The sequence below is a fragment of the Ceratotherium simum genome, chromosome 38 (assembly GCF_057802395.1).
Source record: "Ceratotherium simum simum isolate JZ-2026a chromosome 38, ASM5780239v1, whole genome shotgun sequence".
Taxonomy (NCBI): Eukaryota; Metazoa; Chordata; class Mammalia; order Perissodactyla; family Rhinocerotidae; genus Ceratotherium; species Ceratotherium simum.
In genome coordinates, this window is record NC_141937.1 from 26,413,815 (window position 1) to 26,427,054 (window position 13,240).

Consider the following 13,240-nt stretch of genomic DNA (forward strand, 5'->3'; position numbering starts at 1 on the left):
AGCAAAACCATTCCAAGGGTGCCTGGAACAGTCTGGAAACATTCAGCCCCTGAAAGGACAGCGTTGAAGCCATCTGAGGAAGAGGATGGCTCACAAGCACTGGAATGGTCTGGGCAGACTTCCTGCAGGAAGCGGAAAGAGGAGGGCTTTGGAGGTTGGGGAGATGTGAGGACGGGGCTGGGGGCAGGAGACGAGGAGGGCAGGAGAGCAAACACGGAGCCCAGAGGACTGCTGAGCAGGTGATTTCCCGAGAAGCAGGGGTTCTGAGAGCATGAGGGCGAGAGACGTGTCAGAGGGGAAGGGCAGCCTGGGAGAAAGGCCCGCCGCGAGGGAGGAAGCTGGCTCCATCCTCACGCCCCATCCTTCCCTCGGGGAAAACGCCTCCCTAAACCGCCTCAGTCAGGAAGGGCATCGGGAAGCTGGCCTCCGGAGGCTTAAAGAGGCTTGTCGTCTTCGTCGTCGTCGTCGTCGTGCCTGCACTCTTCTCAGAGTAAGTCTGATTTCAGATAAAGTCAAACTATTGTGGTTTGCTAATCCTATTTGAGTAATTACTCCCAACAGCCACAGGGGCTGACCACAGTTTCAACCTTGTCAGCCATCCAGTCAGTGCCTGTTAGTCAGTCAGTGCTTGTTACTCAGTCAGTCAGTGTCAGTCAAAGTCTGTTAGTTGGTCAGTCAGTCAGTGCCTGTTAGTCAGTCAGTGCTTGTTAGTCAGTCAGTCAGTGTCAGTCAGAGTCAGTCAGTGCCTGTTAGTCAGTCAGTTAGTCAGTGACTCAGTGTCTGTTAGTCAGTCAGTGAGTCAGTGTCTGTTAGTCAGTCAGAGTCAGTCAGTCAGTGTCTCTCAGTCAGTCAGTCTCAGTCAGTATCAGTTGGTGTCTGTCAGCCAGTCAGCCATATCAGTCAGTCAATGTCACTCAGTCAGCGTCAGCCAACTATTGTCAGTCAGTGTCAGTCAGTCTCAGTTGGTGTCTCAGCCAGTCAGTCAGTGTCTCTCAGTCAGTGTCAGCCAACCATTGTCAGTCAGTCAGTGTCTGTCAGTCAGTCAGTCAGCTAGTCAATAAGCACGGCATTCAGCTGACTCCTGAGCACTGCACCCGTTCACCTTTCCGTTTCTTCACTCAGCACCTTTCCTGTTTCTGGGCATTGGGATGGGTGTGTCGTTCCCCGTGACGATGGACACGTGAGGTCGCTTCCCCAGGAACTCAGCACAAGGTAGTCACCGAGCCGGGTCAGGCCTCAGCCCCTCACTTTCAGCTCTGCTGCCAGCTGTGCCCCGAGAGCTGCCTGAGCTCTAGAGGGCAGCAGTTCAGACGCGAGTCACAGGGAACAGGGTCACCTGTGGACCCTGCAGAGCCACTTCCTCCCCTGCAGGGGCTCGGCAGCACGCCTGGGTGCGCGTCTGGCTGCAGTCCTGGCGTCAGCAGGATTAACACGATACCTCAGGACCATGGCCACAGGCCCCCCCCAGCTTCCGCCCTCAGAGCGCCGCGTTGTCTGCGGACGGGCAGACACCAGGTGCTTCCCGACTGAGGGAGCGAGGGAACCGACACAGCAGCTCCCGTCTCCAGCAGGACCGAAGTTGAGCCATGCCAGTCTCAGAGCTGAACACTGCTGCGGGAGTTCGTCTTGTCTGCCTGGACCCCGTCCCCTCTTCGTTGAGGGAACTGCTCCTCATCCCCACCCACCACGCAGGTTCAGGTGCGAGCTGACCATCACAGAGGACGCCCTCACCCCAGCCAGCTGTGCCAATGGTCACACCGCGCAGTGCCTGGTCCAGGGGCGGGCGCATGACCCAAACCAGGCCAGTCAGAATCCTCCCCAGGACTTCTCTCAGGCTGAAAGTCCTTTAGCTGGAAGGACATATGCCTACGTCTGCCGACAGAGTGGCTCTCATTGTGGACAGAAAACCTTGGAAGGAGAGAATCACCCCACACGTAGGAGAAAACAGGAGAGAGAGTCCCAACAGGGTTCAAGCCCCTCATTCCAGTCAACCCCAAAGCTGCCTCCACCCCGGCCTCCTGCCATTCGGTCTGTGAGCCCCACCTGTAACCACAGAGCCTTGCCTAAAACAACCAGGATATCGTTGCCCAGTTGGACTTCCCCTACTGACATCCTGTCCCCATTTGGAAGCGGCCGATCCAATGCAGGGTTTGCCCAAGCCCCTCGACTTCTCCTCTTTAGCCCGTTGCAACAGAGGTGGGCAGAGAGAGCCAAGGGAGGCCCACTCAGTCCTGGGTGGATGCAGTGCGCAGTCCCCGAGGTGGAAGCCCCGGGGGACCAGCCCCAGCCCCAAAGGCACATGGTCTTTCCCAGCTATAAAATGTGTGTCTCATCTTGGGCTCCAAATGCTTGCCCTCAGTGTTTTGTTATGAACACAATTTGGGTATGGAGAACGTTCTCTTGCTTGTCTTTTTTGTGGTTTTTGGGTTTTTTATTTTATTTTATTTTTGCTGAGGAAGATTGGCCCTGAGCTAACATCTGTGCCGATCATCCTCTACCTTGTATACGGGACACTGCCACAGCATGGCTTGATGAGCGGTGCATAGGTCCACACCCAGGATCTGAACCCACGAACCAACCCCAAAGCAAAGCGCTCAAACTTAACCACTACACCACCAGGCCAGCCCACTTTGCTTGTCTTTTTGGTGACCATGCAGGGTGGCTTCATGGGCTGTCACCTGTGTGGTCGCACATAGAAGGACCCTATGTTTGGTTGAATGCTGTGCTGTCACCGTCTTGAAATTCTTGATCACTTTTGAACGAGGGGCCCTGCATTTTACTTTTTCACAGGGCCCCCCATTTTGTGTAGCTGGTCCTGGCTCCACGCATTCCCTCTAGGGTGGATTTGAGATTCAGTGAATTGCTCCAGTTCCCAGAGCCCCTCCCTCATCACCACTCCCCCTCACCTCCATGCTCTTCTCCCCCATGGGGGACTTTTCTCCCAGACGCAGGGACCCACACCCATGCCAGCTGGCTCGTTGCTCCCCATCTGAGTTCTATGTAAAATCCTGAAAGCTGAGACTAATTTCATCTGGAACAATGCCGACAGGAGTGGCTTCTCTTGCTTCTGCCCCTCAATCGCTGACATTCCGAGATTCTGCCTCAAACCACCTTCCAGAGGCCTCTGGAAAAGCTGCACCAGCGTAAACATGGTACAGCTGTGGGCCTCTCAGATTTGAGCAGTCCACGACTCTGCTGCTGGTTTACACAAGAAGAGAGGGTTTTGTGAGACTGCTTCGGGGCTCTGTAAGGAGGATTTTTAAAAGTCTAGCAAATAGGCGAGCAGCCTGTGTCCTTGGGAACAGCCTGCTGAACACCCAGCAAATGCCTGTGTGCCTTGGGCCTCAAAGCTTCTCCTGGAAAACGTGGATTCCAGCACCCTGCCCCTACCCACCCTGACTGAAGCAGCCATAACCTCAGTCTTCACACCCACAATATTTAACGTGAAAAACCAGCCTCAGGGGAAAAGCCCACGCAGGAGAATCTGATTCACAATGTGACAACAGAGAGACCAGGTCTGGGTAAAAGTGGTTTATTTTTGGAGCACGGTAACAGCTGTGCGACCAGGAACACTTCGTTCACCCATCCCATCCATGTTTTGTGTCACAAAGACATACGAAGACTTTGGAAAAAATTCCAAAGGGGATTACATTGAAATGTGCCGTTTCTTCACTTGTTTTTGTGCTTGTCTTCATCACAATGAACCAAATAAGATAGCTTTACAGCTTACTAAAACTCCAACGTGTCCTCAAAGGAAGCAGTTTAAACATTTCCAACTGTAAATCAGCGACACCACAGTTCCACGTCAGGAGACGGACCCAAGAGACAACAGCAGCTCTAACATAAAGCTTGTCTTGTCAAAAGAAAAAGAAAACACTATGAGGGAAATCCAGTTTATCTAGAAAGAGGGGGCCCTCTTCAGGACTGAGGTCCCAAAATAACAAGGCACAATTGTGGGTGCAGCGTCCTCTTTGGAAAATGAAGTGAGGAGCAGATGGGGCTGAAGCCATGCTGAGATCTGGTTTAAAGGACGAACGGGATCACAGGGGAACACGTCACTGCCGTTGGAGTGTTGACCTTGAAATAGAGGGCCTGGAGCGGATTCTCCGGGCGCACCCCGGGCTGTGCCAACAATGCACAAAGCCGAGTAACGCAGTGAGCAGTTTCCTGTGCGCTGGCCAGTCCTCAGGAAGCTTGCAGGGGTGGGGGCTGGTTTTCCACTGGGAGGTGCCTCGCGCTCTCCCCGATGGCCGAGCCACCAAGGCCCCTCATGAACAAACGAGCCAAGACTAGCACAGCTGGACTGGTAACCCACAGTAAAGGAGTGGACGCTGCCCGGCGATGCCAGGGCCGCTGAGGACGTGGGGCCCATGCTCTGGCAGCACTGTCTCATTTCTTGTCCACGGCAAATAGGTGCGTCCCTTCTCCCCAAAACGCAAAGCGAAAGGTGGCCGGAAGAAACAGCAGTGGTGGAAGGTGGCACAGAACCTCCATGACTGAGGCTCCCGCTCTCTGCTGACCCACCTGGAGGTTTCTGAGCAGAAGTCCTCACTTACTGGGCTTCGGCTCAGTGTGAGGGGTGGCTCAGAGGGCTCAGCCAGCAGCGGGCCTGCTGGAAACTGCCGTGATGGACGGCTGAAAAGAACGGGATGCTTAGCCCCAAGCCAAGCAGTGTGGTGTGTGACATTTGTGTGTGGTGTGTCTGTGTGTTGTGTGAAGGGGGTGAAGGCCCCAAACGCAGGCCCTCAGACATCGTGCCCCTGTCGCACCTCCACAGGCCAGCACAGCCACACAATTTCAGAGTGATAAGTGGAGCCTACACACCGAGTCTAGAACTCCAGGTTCCCCTCATGAGGTTAGAAACGGCTCATACGAAAACCTCCAGGGGCCAAAACCTGCACCGGCCAACTGACCGCATATTTCAAACATGATTTGATGCATAAAATTGAAGGCCATTTACCAGGATTTCTCAAACTTGTGCCCATGACCCACATCACATTCAACCGCCACCAAGGGTGTACAGGCACACACGTAGCTAACAAACAGGAGTTTCGTTCTTAGCCTGATTATGTGGGGTGTGTTCTGAGATTTCCTATCCCACTCTATTTCTGGGCTGACCCACTAAATTGATCCTGTCACCCACTTGTGGATCCCAAGTGGAATGTTCCAGACAAACCATTGGAGCCATAGCAGGACTTGTAGTCTTCCAGGCGTGAGATATCACTGGCTCCCTAGAAGCAGCCAGCCTTATTCTGCAGGATGTGGAACTCCAGCGGGTGGCCCTGCATCATCAGCGGGGATCCCCAAGTGCCACCGTGGGCACGGCTGGGGGTGAGGAAGTTGGCTTCCATGACCATCTTCAAAAAACAGGGGGTCCCTCGGGGTGGGCCGACCCAGGGGCAGGCTGGCACCCACGGGCCCACTCGGGCCAAGGTGAAAGGCAAGACCGGGACGTCACGTGCGGTGGCGTGGACTGGCTCCTTAGCGGTTTCCCACGGGCCCACCAGACGACTGGAATCTCTGGATGAGGAGGATGAGCCTGGTGACATCGGAGAGCGCGGGGAAGCGGGCCATGACGCTGTCCACCTGCTGCGGCGGGAAGACACTGCAGAGCGCGGTGCGCGCCCGGGCGCGCGCGTCTTCGTCGCCGGCCGCGGGGCGCGCGGACCCCGAGGGCCCCCCGCAGGCGCCGTCGCCCCAGCGCGGCTCCGCCCAGGCCGAGCGGCCGGGCACGCGGCCGGCGCCCGGAGGCAGGGCCCAGGGGTCGGCGGGCTGCCGGCACGTGGGGAGCAGGTCGCTCTGCGCGTCCCCGGGGCCAGCCCCACCCCGCGGCCCGATCAGCGGCCCGGACGCGCTCGGGGCACTCGGGAGGCCGGCCAGGGCCGGCGGGCCTCCCCAGTCGGGACCGCGCGGCCGGGGCGCGGGGGCGCAGCCGGGGCCCGGAGGGGGCGGCCCGAGGGTCGCCGGGTCGTCGCTGAGGGCGAGCCGCGAGAAGCCGCCCTCCAGGGCCGCCACGGCCGCCGCCCGCCGCGCCGGGGGCAGGCTGCGCGCGCCGGTCTCCCGGGGGCCGGGCCGGGCCGCGGCGGGGGCGCCCCGGGGACCCCCCTGCTCCGCCCGCGCGCCCCGCCAGGCCCGCGTCTGCGCGCGCAGCTCGTCGGCCACCGCCAGCTGCGCGTGGGGCGGCCGCTCCGGGTGGTAGAACTTGCACTTGATGCCGTAGGTGCACTTCTTGCCTGGAAGGGGCAGGGGGGAGAGAGGCGCAGTGAGCCCTCGGGCGGGGAGAGGCTGTGCCGCCCCGCGCGGCCTCTCTCCCTGGAGATTCCTCCAGGAAGGCCCCCAGGCCCGCCGCAGACTTCTGAGGACTGGGGCGGGACGAGGCGGGAGAAGGGCCCTGCGGCCGGGCGGGATGGGTGAGGATACACATCCCTCTCCCCGGGGTGTGGGGCGCTGGGCCCGGTGACCCCAGTGTCGCGCGGGTGGGTGTCGGTCTGAGAGCTCCCTTTCACCAGGAACTGGGACCAAATCTCTGAATCCAGTGACCTTCAGCCTCCACCTCCCCAGGGGCCCTGTGGACAGGACCGACCTCAGGGGTGGAGGGGGTGGTGCTCGTGGCCTAGGATGGCACCTCCACTGCGGCCTGTTTCCCCCACTGTCCACACCCGTGTGCTAACCATGGCCCTTCCCTACAGACTGTGCTAACGGAAGTGATCACATTTCATCCTCCGAACCCGGCACTTCTGAGAGTGAATGGGAGCAGGACGACCCACCCGGAATGTAAGTGACTTTGTCACCTAAGGCTTTGTGGAACTTCTATAGACTCGAAACACCAGACCTGAGGACACTAAATAACTCGCCAAAGCCAGTTGGTGAAAGAGCTGGCTAGAAGGCTGGCATCCTGGAGGCCCGGGGACAGAATCCTTGACTCTCAAGGGGCGGCACTGACCAAATCGATCGAGGCCCGGAGTGGGGGATGGTGGGGCAGAGGCAGACGTAAGGTGCCAGGGTGCCGGGTGAGGGGACTGAGGAAGAGGAGCTGGGGGTGCACGGCCTCTCTGCTTCGTCGACACCACTCCGGCCTGCGTGTGCCCCCTGCCTATGTTCCCGTGCAACAGGCGTCTCGCCTGTCACTTCCTCCTTACAGTTACCCTGTCAGGAACCTGCGGCCCAGAGAGGTTGTTAGCGGTCCAGGGTCACACAGCTGGGGAAGGGCCTGGGTTCCAGCCCGGCTGCTGACAGCCAACCCAGCACTGCTGACTGCCCCGCGCTGCTGCGACACACGGCCCCGAACAGGGCCCACGAGGCCCTGGGTGCTGCACCCACCGTAGGGGCAGTGCTGCCAGGATGGCTCTGGGGGCTTTGGCTTCCTGCTCAGGAAGTTGCTCAGGGTGGGGCCCCGGCGGCCCAGCGGGTCGTCAGGAGGCATGAACCTACAAAACAAGCACAGGGCGGTGACTGCGAGACCCACGGGGTCTCACCACAGGCACGTGTATGGGGGCAGGACCGAGCCCCCCAGGGAGGGAGTGGCAGCACGAGGCCTCGGCCTGGGCTCTCGTCCACGGCTCTTTCTCTCACCCAGGGGTTGTCAGAGCATCGTAAAGCAGCACTGCCCTTCCTTCTGACTGACCCATGCGGCTCTGAGCACAGACCCCAGGAGAGCTGCCCTGGGCCTTGTCCAAGTGTCTCTCCTGCTGAGGTTCAAGCCAGCAGTGCCAGAGTCACCTAGAAACTCCTGAGAAAAAAAACGCAGGCTTCGGGGGTCACCCCAAACCTGTTGACTCGGAATCTCAAATTGTTCAGGAATCTAGGTTTTAACAACTTCCCAGGTGATTTCTATCCACTGAAGTTGAAGCACAATTGCTCTAAGGCTCCCCTGGGTCCTAGTCCAAAAGCGACCCCTAAGCTGCCTTCCCATTGTCCTCTACGGGAGGCTCGAGACCTCCATGGGGCTCCCGGGGGCTCAGATGCTGCTTCTCCTGTGTCGCCCCACAGCTCTGGGCGCACATAGGTGGAGGATAAATATTAACAGAGTTTAAAACGCTTGTTGGAGAGTCAGAGAAGCGAACCCCAGGTGTGGCCTCCATGCTCAGCCTCTGTGCAGACTCGACTCCCCTCTGCAAAGCTGGGGGCTCCGGGTGGGCTGGGTCTCGGCTTCCAGGCTGCCTGACCCTACCCTGCCCCCCACCCCTTCCCATCTCCCCAGCGTTAAGTCTAACAGGGAAGGAAATGTATCCTGAGTGCCTGCAGCCCAGAGGGGAAAACCACATTTCTCGGAAGGAAAACTTCCCTGGCCCAGCGCGATCCACTTTTTTATGTGAATACTTCTGTTCCCAGGAGGCACTTGCAGGTCCTACAAAGGTTCCTCTGGAGGGGTTGTGGATTCTAAACGGGGTGCCTGTTTTCTTGGGTTGCTGACGCCCCTAAGAGTCCAGGGTCATGCTGAGGTCCCAGCCCGCATGTCCACCAGGCCAGCCCGGAGCTGGGTGACCCCCGGGCCCGGGTAGCCTCGTGGCTCAGATCCCAGCTGCACAGCCAGCTCCTCGGAGCTGGGCCCTGACCAAGAATCCAGGAGCCGCCCACTGCGGTTATTAAAAGTTCCCGAGGCTTCACCTCCTGCTCTCTCCCGGGCCTCGCTGCTGTGAGCTGGGCCAAGGGGGCCCTATGGACGTGCCCGGGGCACCGGGGCGGGTGTCCTCACCCACAGGCGGATGGGCAGGCTGTGCCCTCTGGCAGCAAGGGGACCTTCTGGCTGGCCCTTCGCAGAGGCCAGTGCGTCAAAAGGACTTGGCCCGGGCCCCAGGCTGTCGCCAGGCCAGAGGCAGCCATGATCCATCAGACCTCAGTGAGGATTTTCTGGAACCCACAGTCACCAGACTTGCCAGATTCCTCCGGGCCTGAGCCGGAGAGAGGGAGCCGCTGGCCTTGTGTAGGTGGAAATGACCCGGGGGGCTGCTGCAAGCACCTGCCTGGGGCTTAGGGGGGCTCTTCCGCCACCACGGCTGCAGGCCAGGTGGAGGTGGGGACAGCAGTACCCCTGGGGTCATGCTGGCCTGGCCTGGCCTGAGGAGAACAGGGTCCATTTTCTCTAGTCCTCACAACCATCTCAGAGATAAGGATGATTAATCCAGGTATGGTCAATTCAAGGTGAAGAACGTTCAGCTCAGAGAGGTTGAGTGATTTTCCCACCACACACAGTACACAGCAGAGCCTCAGTTTGAAACCTCATCTGCTGCCTTCAAAGCCCCAGGTCTTTCCACTGTACCACACTGCCTCCCGGGCTTCAGGGTCAGGAGCCGGTCTGCCGTATGCAGGTGGCCTGACCCAGCCAACATGTCTCCTCCTCTCCCCACCCTCCCTTCCCCAGGGCTGCAGCCATCACTCACTCCCTCACTCACTCACCTACAACTAGTTATTGAGTGCCTATGATGTGCCAGGCCTGCGGGGGCCGTGGCGGATAAGATACATACAGTCCCCGCCCTCACAGAGCTGGGGAGCTTGTCTCAAACCACATTCCTAAAAGCCAGTCAGAGAACCCAAATGAGGACCGAGCTCTCATTGCCTGGAACAGAAGTTGAAATGGGAGCGATGTCCAGCTGGCTGTGTCTTACTGTGCTAGTCTCAGACCCTCGCCCACCTTGCCAGGCTCCCAGCCTGTGGCCTCAGCATGCCTGAGCACGTCTGCAGTGGACCAGCCGTCGCTTCCTCCCCACCTCAGCTCCTCTAGGGCCCTGGCCCACCACCTGCTAAATGCCTTGTGCCTTGTGACCCCGACTTCTCCCTCTCCCGGCTGTCACTGGTTGGTCCAGGGATGACCTGACCCAGGGGGACCAACCTAGGGGACAGATGAACCAACCAGATTCTCTTCAAAATTCCAGCCAAAAGGGATTGAGACAGAGTCCATTCCAAGATCTTTACAGCCTCAAAGAAAAGACAATGTTGCCTCCTCCCATATGTAATTCAAAACTTTTTAAAAAAAAAAAACAAAAATATGTGAAAGGAAATGCAACAAAGTTCAGATTTTCCCACGATGACTGTTTCAGTGCTCTTATTTGAAGTAGTCAATTCTTTTTTTTTTTTTTTTTTGTGAGGAAGATCAGCCCTCTTTTTGCTGAGGAAGACTGGCTCTGGGCTAATATCCGTGCCCATCTTCCTCCACTTTATATGGGACGCCACCACAGCATGGCACAGCAGCGGTGTAGGTCTGCCCCCAGGATCTGAACACGTGACCCCCGGGCCGCCAAAGCGGAGTGCATAAACTTAACTGCTACACCACCAGCAGACCCCTGAACTACTAAATTCTTTACAAAGAAAAACAAATAGTTTCTGTGCCCCAAGCCCGTGTTTGGCACACCTGTTGAGCAACTCTGTGCCGGGTCAGCCAGCTGTGGGCATGGGAATGGAAAGGTCATGGACAGTTGGGAGAGGACAGCCCTGTTGGGGAAAGGTGGTCACCAAAGAGAGGACAGCCAGAGGGACAGAGGGAGACCGGGGGGCCTGGGGGAGCGGACGGGGTGACCTCAGGCCACTGTCTCCAGGGCCGGGTGTCCTCTGCTTCTGCCATGGCGTGCCCGTGAGCACGAGCCCCGGTGGCCTGGGCTAGTTGGGGCGGCTTTCTGCCGGTCGCCCCCCCCACCCCCCGCCCCGTGCCAGCCCCCTCGGCCGCCACGTACCGGTCGTTGACGAAGGAGAACATGAGCAGCCTCTGCTCGATGAACCACTTCCACTCGGGGTTCTCGCTCTGCAGGTCCCGGTAGTTGTCGTTGGAGACGATGATGCCGTCCTGCTCGTAGGCCACCTTCACGATGTAGCGGTCGTCATAGCAGACCACCCGCTTGCCGTTCACCTTGCGGGACGGGGTGTAGACGAGCACGGCCTGCCTCTCCAGCTCCTCCAACACGTGCTGCTCTGGGGGCCACAGGGCGGGGACACGGCATGGAGCGGCCCTCTCGGAAGGACTCCCCACCCTAAGAACCACCCTAAGATCGCGGGGCACGTCTGGCAGCTCCAACTCCCGCCTCCCACCCCACGGCCCAGCCCGTCAGATGAGGAGCAGGGGGCTCTTCAGAGAAATTCGCCAGCAGCCCCAGGTCTAGAGGGCTCTTGGCTTCTGTCCCGCCTGTCATGACAGGAGTCCAGAGAATGGGAGAGAGTCACTCGAGAAGGAAGAGTGAGGCCGCACTCCTGTCCTTCCATGGTTACGTGCCACGATTAGCATCTTCTTCACAAATCGTTTCCTCCCTCAAGTCTAGGTCCCTTCCTATATGACATGGCTCCCAGACTTTGAAGAAGTGCATAATGCATAGATGGTACAAAGAATAATTCTTTGAAATGCCATGTAGGCAGCACTCCCTTTGAGAAATAGAACACGGCCCATGCTTTTGAAGTCCCCACTGCCCCTCCCAGTTCACGTCTCTCTCCATTCCCCTTAAGATAACCCGATATTTAGAATTTTGTGTTTATAATTCCCTTGCTTTTATTTTTTAAATGCATATGTGTGTATCCCCCAAAAGGACTATTTTCAGTGTGGTTCTGAACCTCTAGACTTGACACAAATGGAATCACACTGCACATATCCTTGTGCAACTTGCTTTCATCATTGAACACTGTGTTGGTGAGGCTGGGCCATGTCCATATGCTCTGTGCTGTCAGCTTTGCACATTAAGTCTCCGGGTCCAGAAGCACAAGGGTTTCTCTAAGGCACGTCTCTAGGAGTGATATTGCTGAGTTATGGGGAAAGGCATTTAACAAGATATGCTGAATCGTTTTCCAAAGTGGTTACTGCCCAACACAGCATTTAAGACAACCTTGCCAACACGTGACATTTTCAGGTTTTTGGATTTTGGTTAATCTGGTGGGTGTCAAGTGGCCTCTTACAATGGTTATATTTTGCTTTTCTCTGGATACTAAGGAGATTGAGCATCATTTCACATGTTTATTGGCCATTTATGTTTTCTCTTCTGTGAAAGGCCTGTTCATGCTTCAGCTCATCTTTCTCCTGGTCCTTTCTCTTTGTCTTGTAGATCTGGGGAGGCTCTCTACAGACTCTGGATAGTTTTCCTTCATCAGGAGTATGTATTGTGTAGCCTCTCTCAGTCTGAGGCTCATCTTTTTATTTTTTGGTTTTTGTGGTATCCATTAATGAGCAGAAGCTTTTACTGTAATGTAGTCAAACTTATGAATCTTTCCCCTACTGATTTGCACTTGCTGTGGCTTGTTTAAAAATTCCTTCCCTGCCCTAAAATTATTTCCCCACTCTTTACCCATACTGTATTAAATATGACACAACTGTTGAAAGCCACTATTCTCCATGTTCGGTCCATAGAGAATTATTTGGTGTAACCAGTTCAGGAGGGATAACTGAACACAGAGATGTATCCTCCCTCCTTCTCATAATCCCACTGAAATGACAAAGAGAAGCACAAAACTGGGAGGGGATCCAAATCACATTAAAAATGGGCCTGGGGACAGCAGCAAACCCAGGATTTTGACAAATTTTAGGAAGACAGGAAGCTGATAGGATCACATTGATTGTACAGCACGGAGGGAGCCACAGCCCAGAATGCAGGAAGAAGGCTGACAGGCGTTTTCCCTGATAAGTCCTGGAGGAATCCAGGCACGTGGAGAGGGAGGGGGAGTCAGGATGACTCACTGGAGGGCTGCTCATGGGACTGCAGCCATTCTTCTCCTACCCCTACCCCCATGTGGAAAGTGAAGATGGAACTCGGAAGGAGGAGGTTCCCATGTGGCCTTTGACCTCCTAGAGTAAAACCATCATCCTGGTGGCATTAGACGTGTGTTGGACAGCGGTGCCCACTCCTGCCGCCCCTCCATGCAGGGCACACTGAAGGGCCGTCTGCGGTCAGCACCAATGGTCACCCCGCCAGTCAGGGAGAGAGCCCCATGCTAGGAGCAAAAGCCCACGGCAGAGGCACAGACATATATATAACCAATCTGGTGCTTTATTCACAAATAAAAACTGACAACCAAAGGATCACCTGACTTCTGGGAATACCTAACAGCACAAAAAGAGAAAGAGAGAGATTAACAAAGAGAATTGACCCTGGAAAAAATAAATATGATTCGTTCGTGGAACTTAAGAGAACTTTCTAGAAGTCTATATTAGTATAGAAATAGTCAAGAAGATACTGATCCATAAGACAAGAATAGCATTTTATTTAAAAAATAAAGAGACAGGGCCGGCCCCGTAGCTTAGCGGTTGAGTGCTCGCGCTCCGCTACTGGCG

General features: G+C 56.6%; 1 protein-coding gene and 1 long non-coding RNA gene across 3 annotated transcripts in view; one reads left to right on the plus strand and one right to left on the minus strand.

Moving 5' to 3' along the window:
• Window positions 1–221: 221 nt before the first annotated feature.
• Window positions 222–10,151, plus strand: LOC147912272 (uncharacterized). The gene is made up of 2 exons (XR_015550148.1): window positions 222–490; window positions 6,690–10,151. It is a non-coding gene; the product is annotated as an uncharacterized LOC147912272 (long non-coding RNA).
• The window catches only part of ZC3H12D (zinc finger CCCH-type containing 12D), a 30,785-nt gene continuing 21,061 nt past the window's right edge, over window positions 3,517–13,240 (minus strand). For both annotated transcript variants that reach the window (XM_087425222.1, XM_014795661.2), the window contains 3 exons: window positions 10,668–10,902; window positions 7,321–7,427; window positions 3,517–6,233 (listed from right to left, as the gene is read on the minus strand). In XM_087425222.1, the coding sequence (XP_087281348.1) occupies window positions 5,482–6,233; window positions 7,321–7,427; window positions 10,668–10,902 (1,094 nt within the window). In that variant the 3' untranslated portion in view covers window positions 3,517–5,481. The remainder of the gene's footprint in view (window positions 6,234–7,320; window positions 7,428–10,667; window positions 10,903–13,240) is intronic.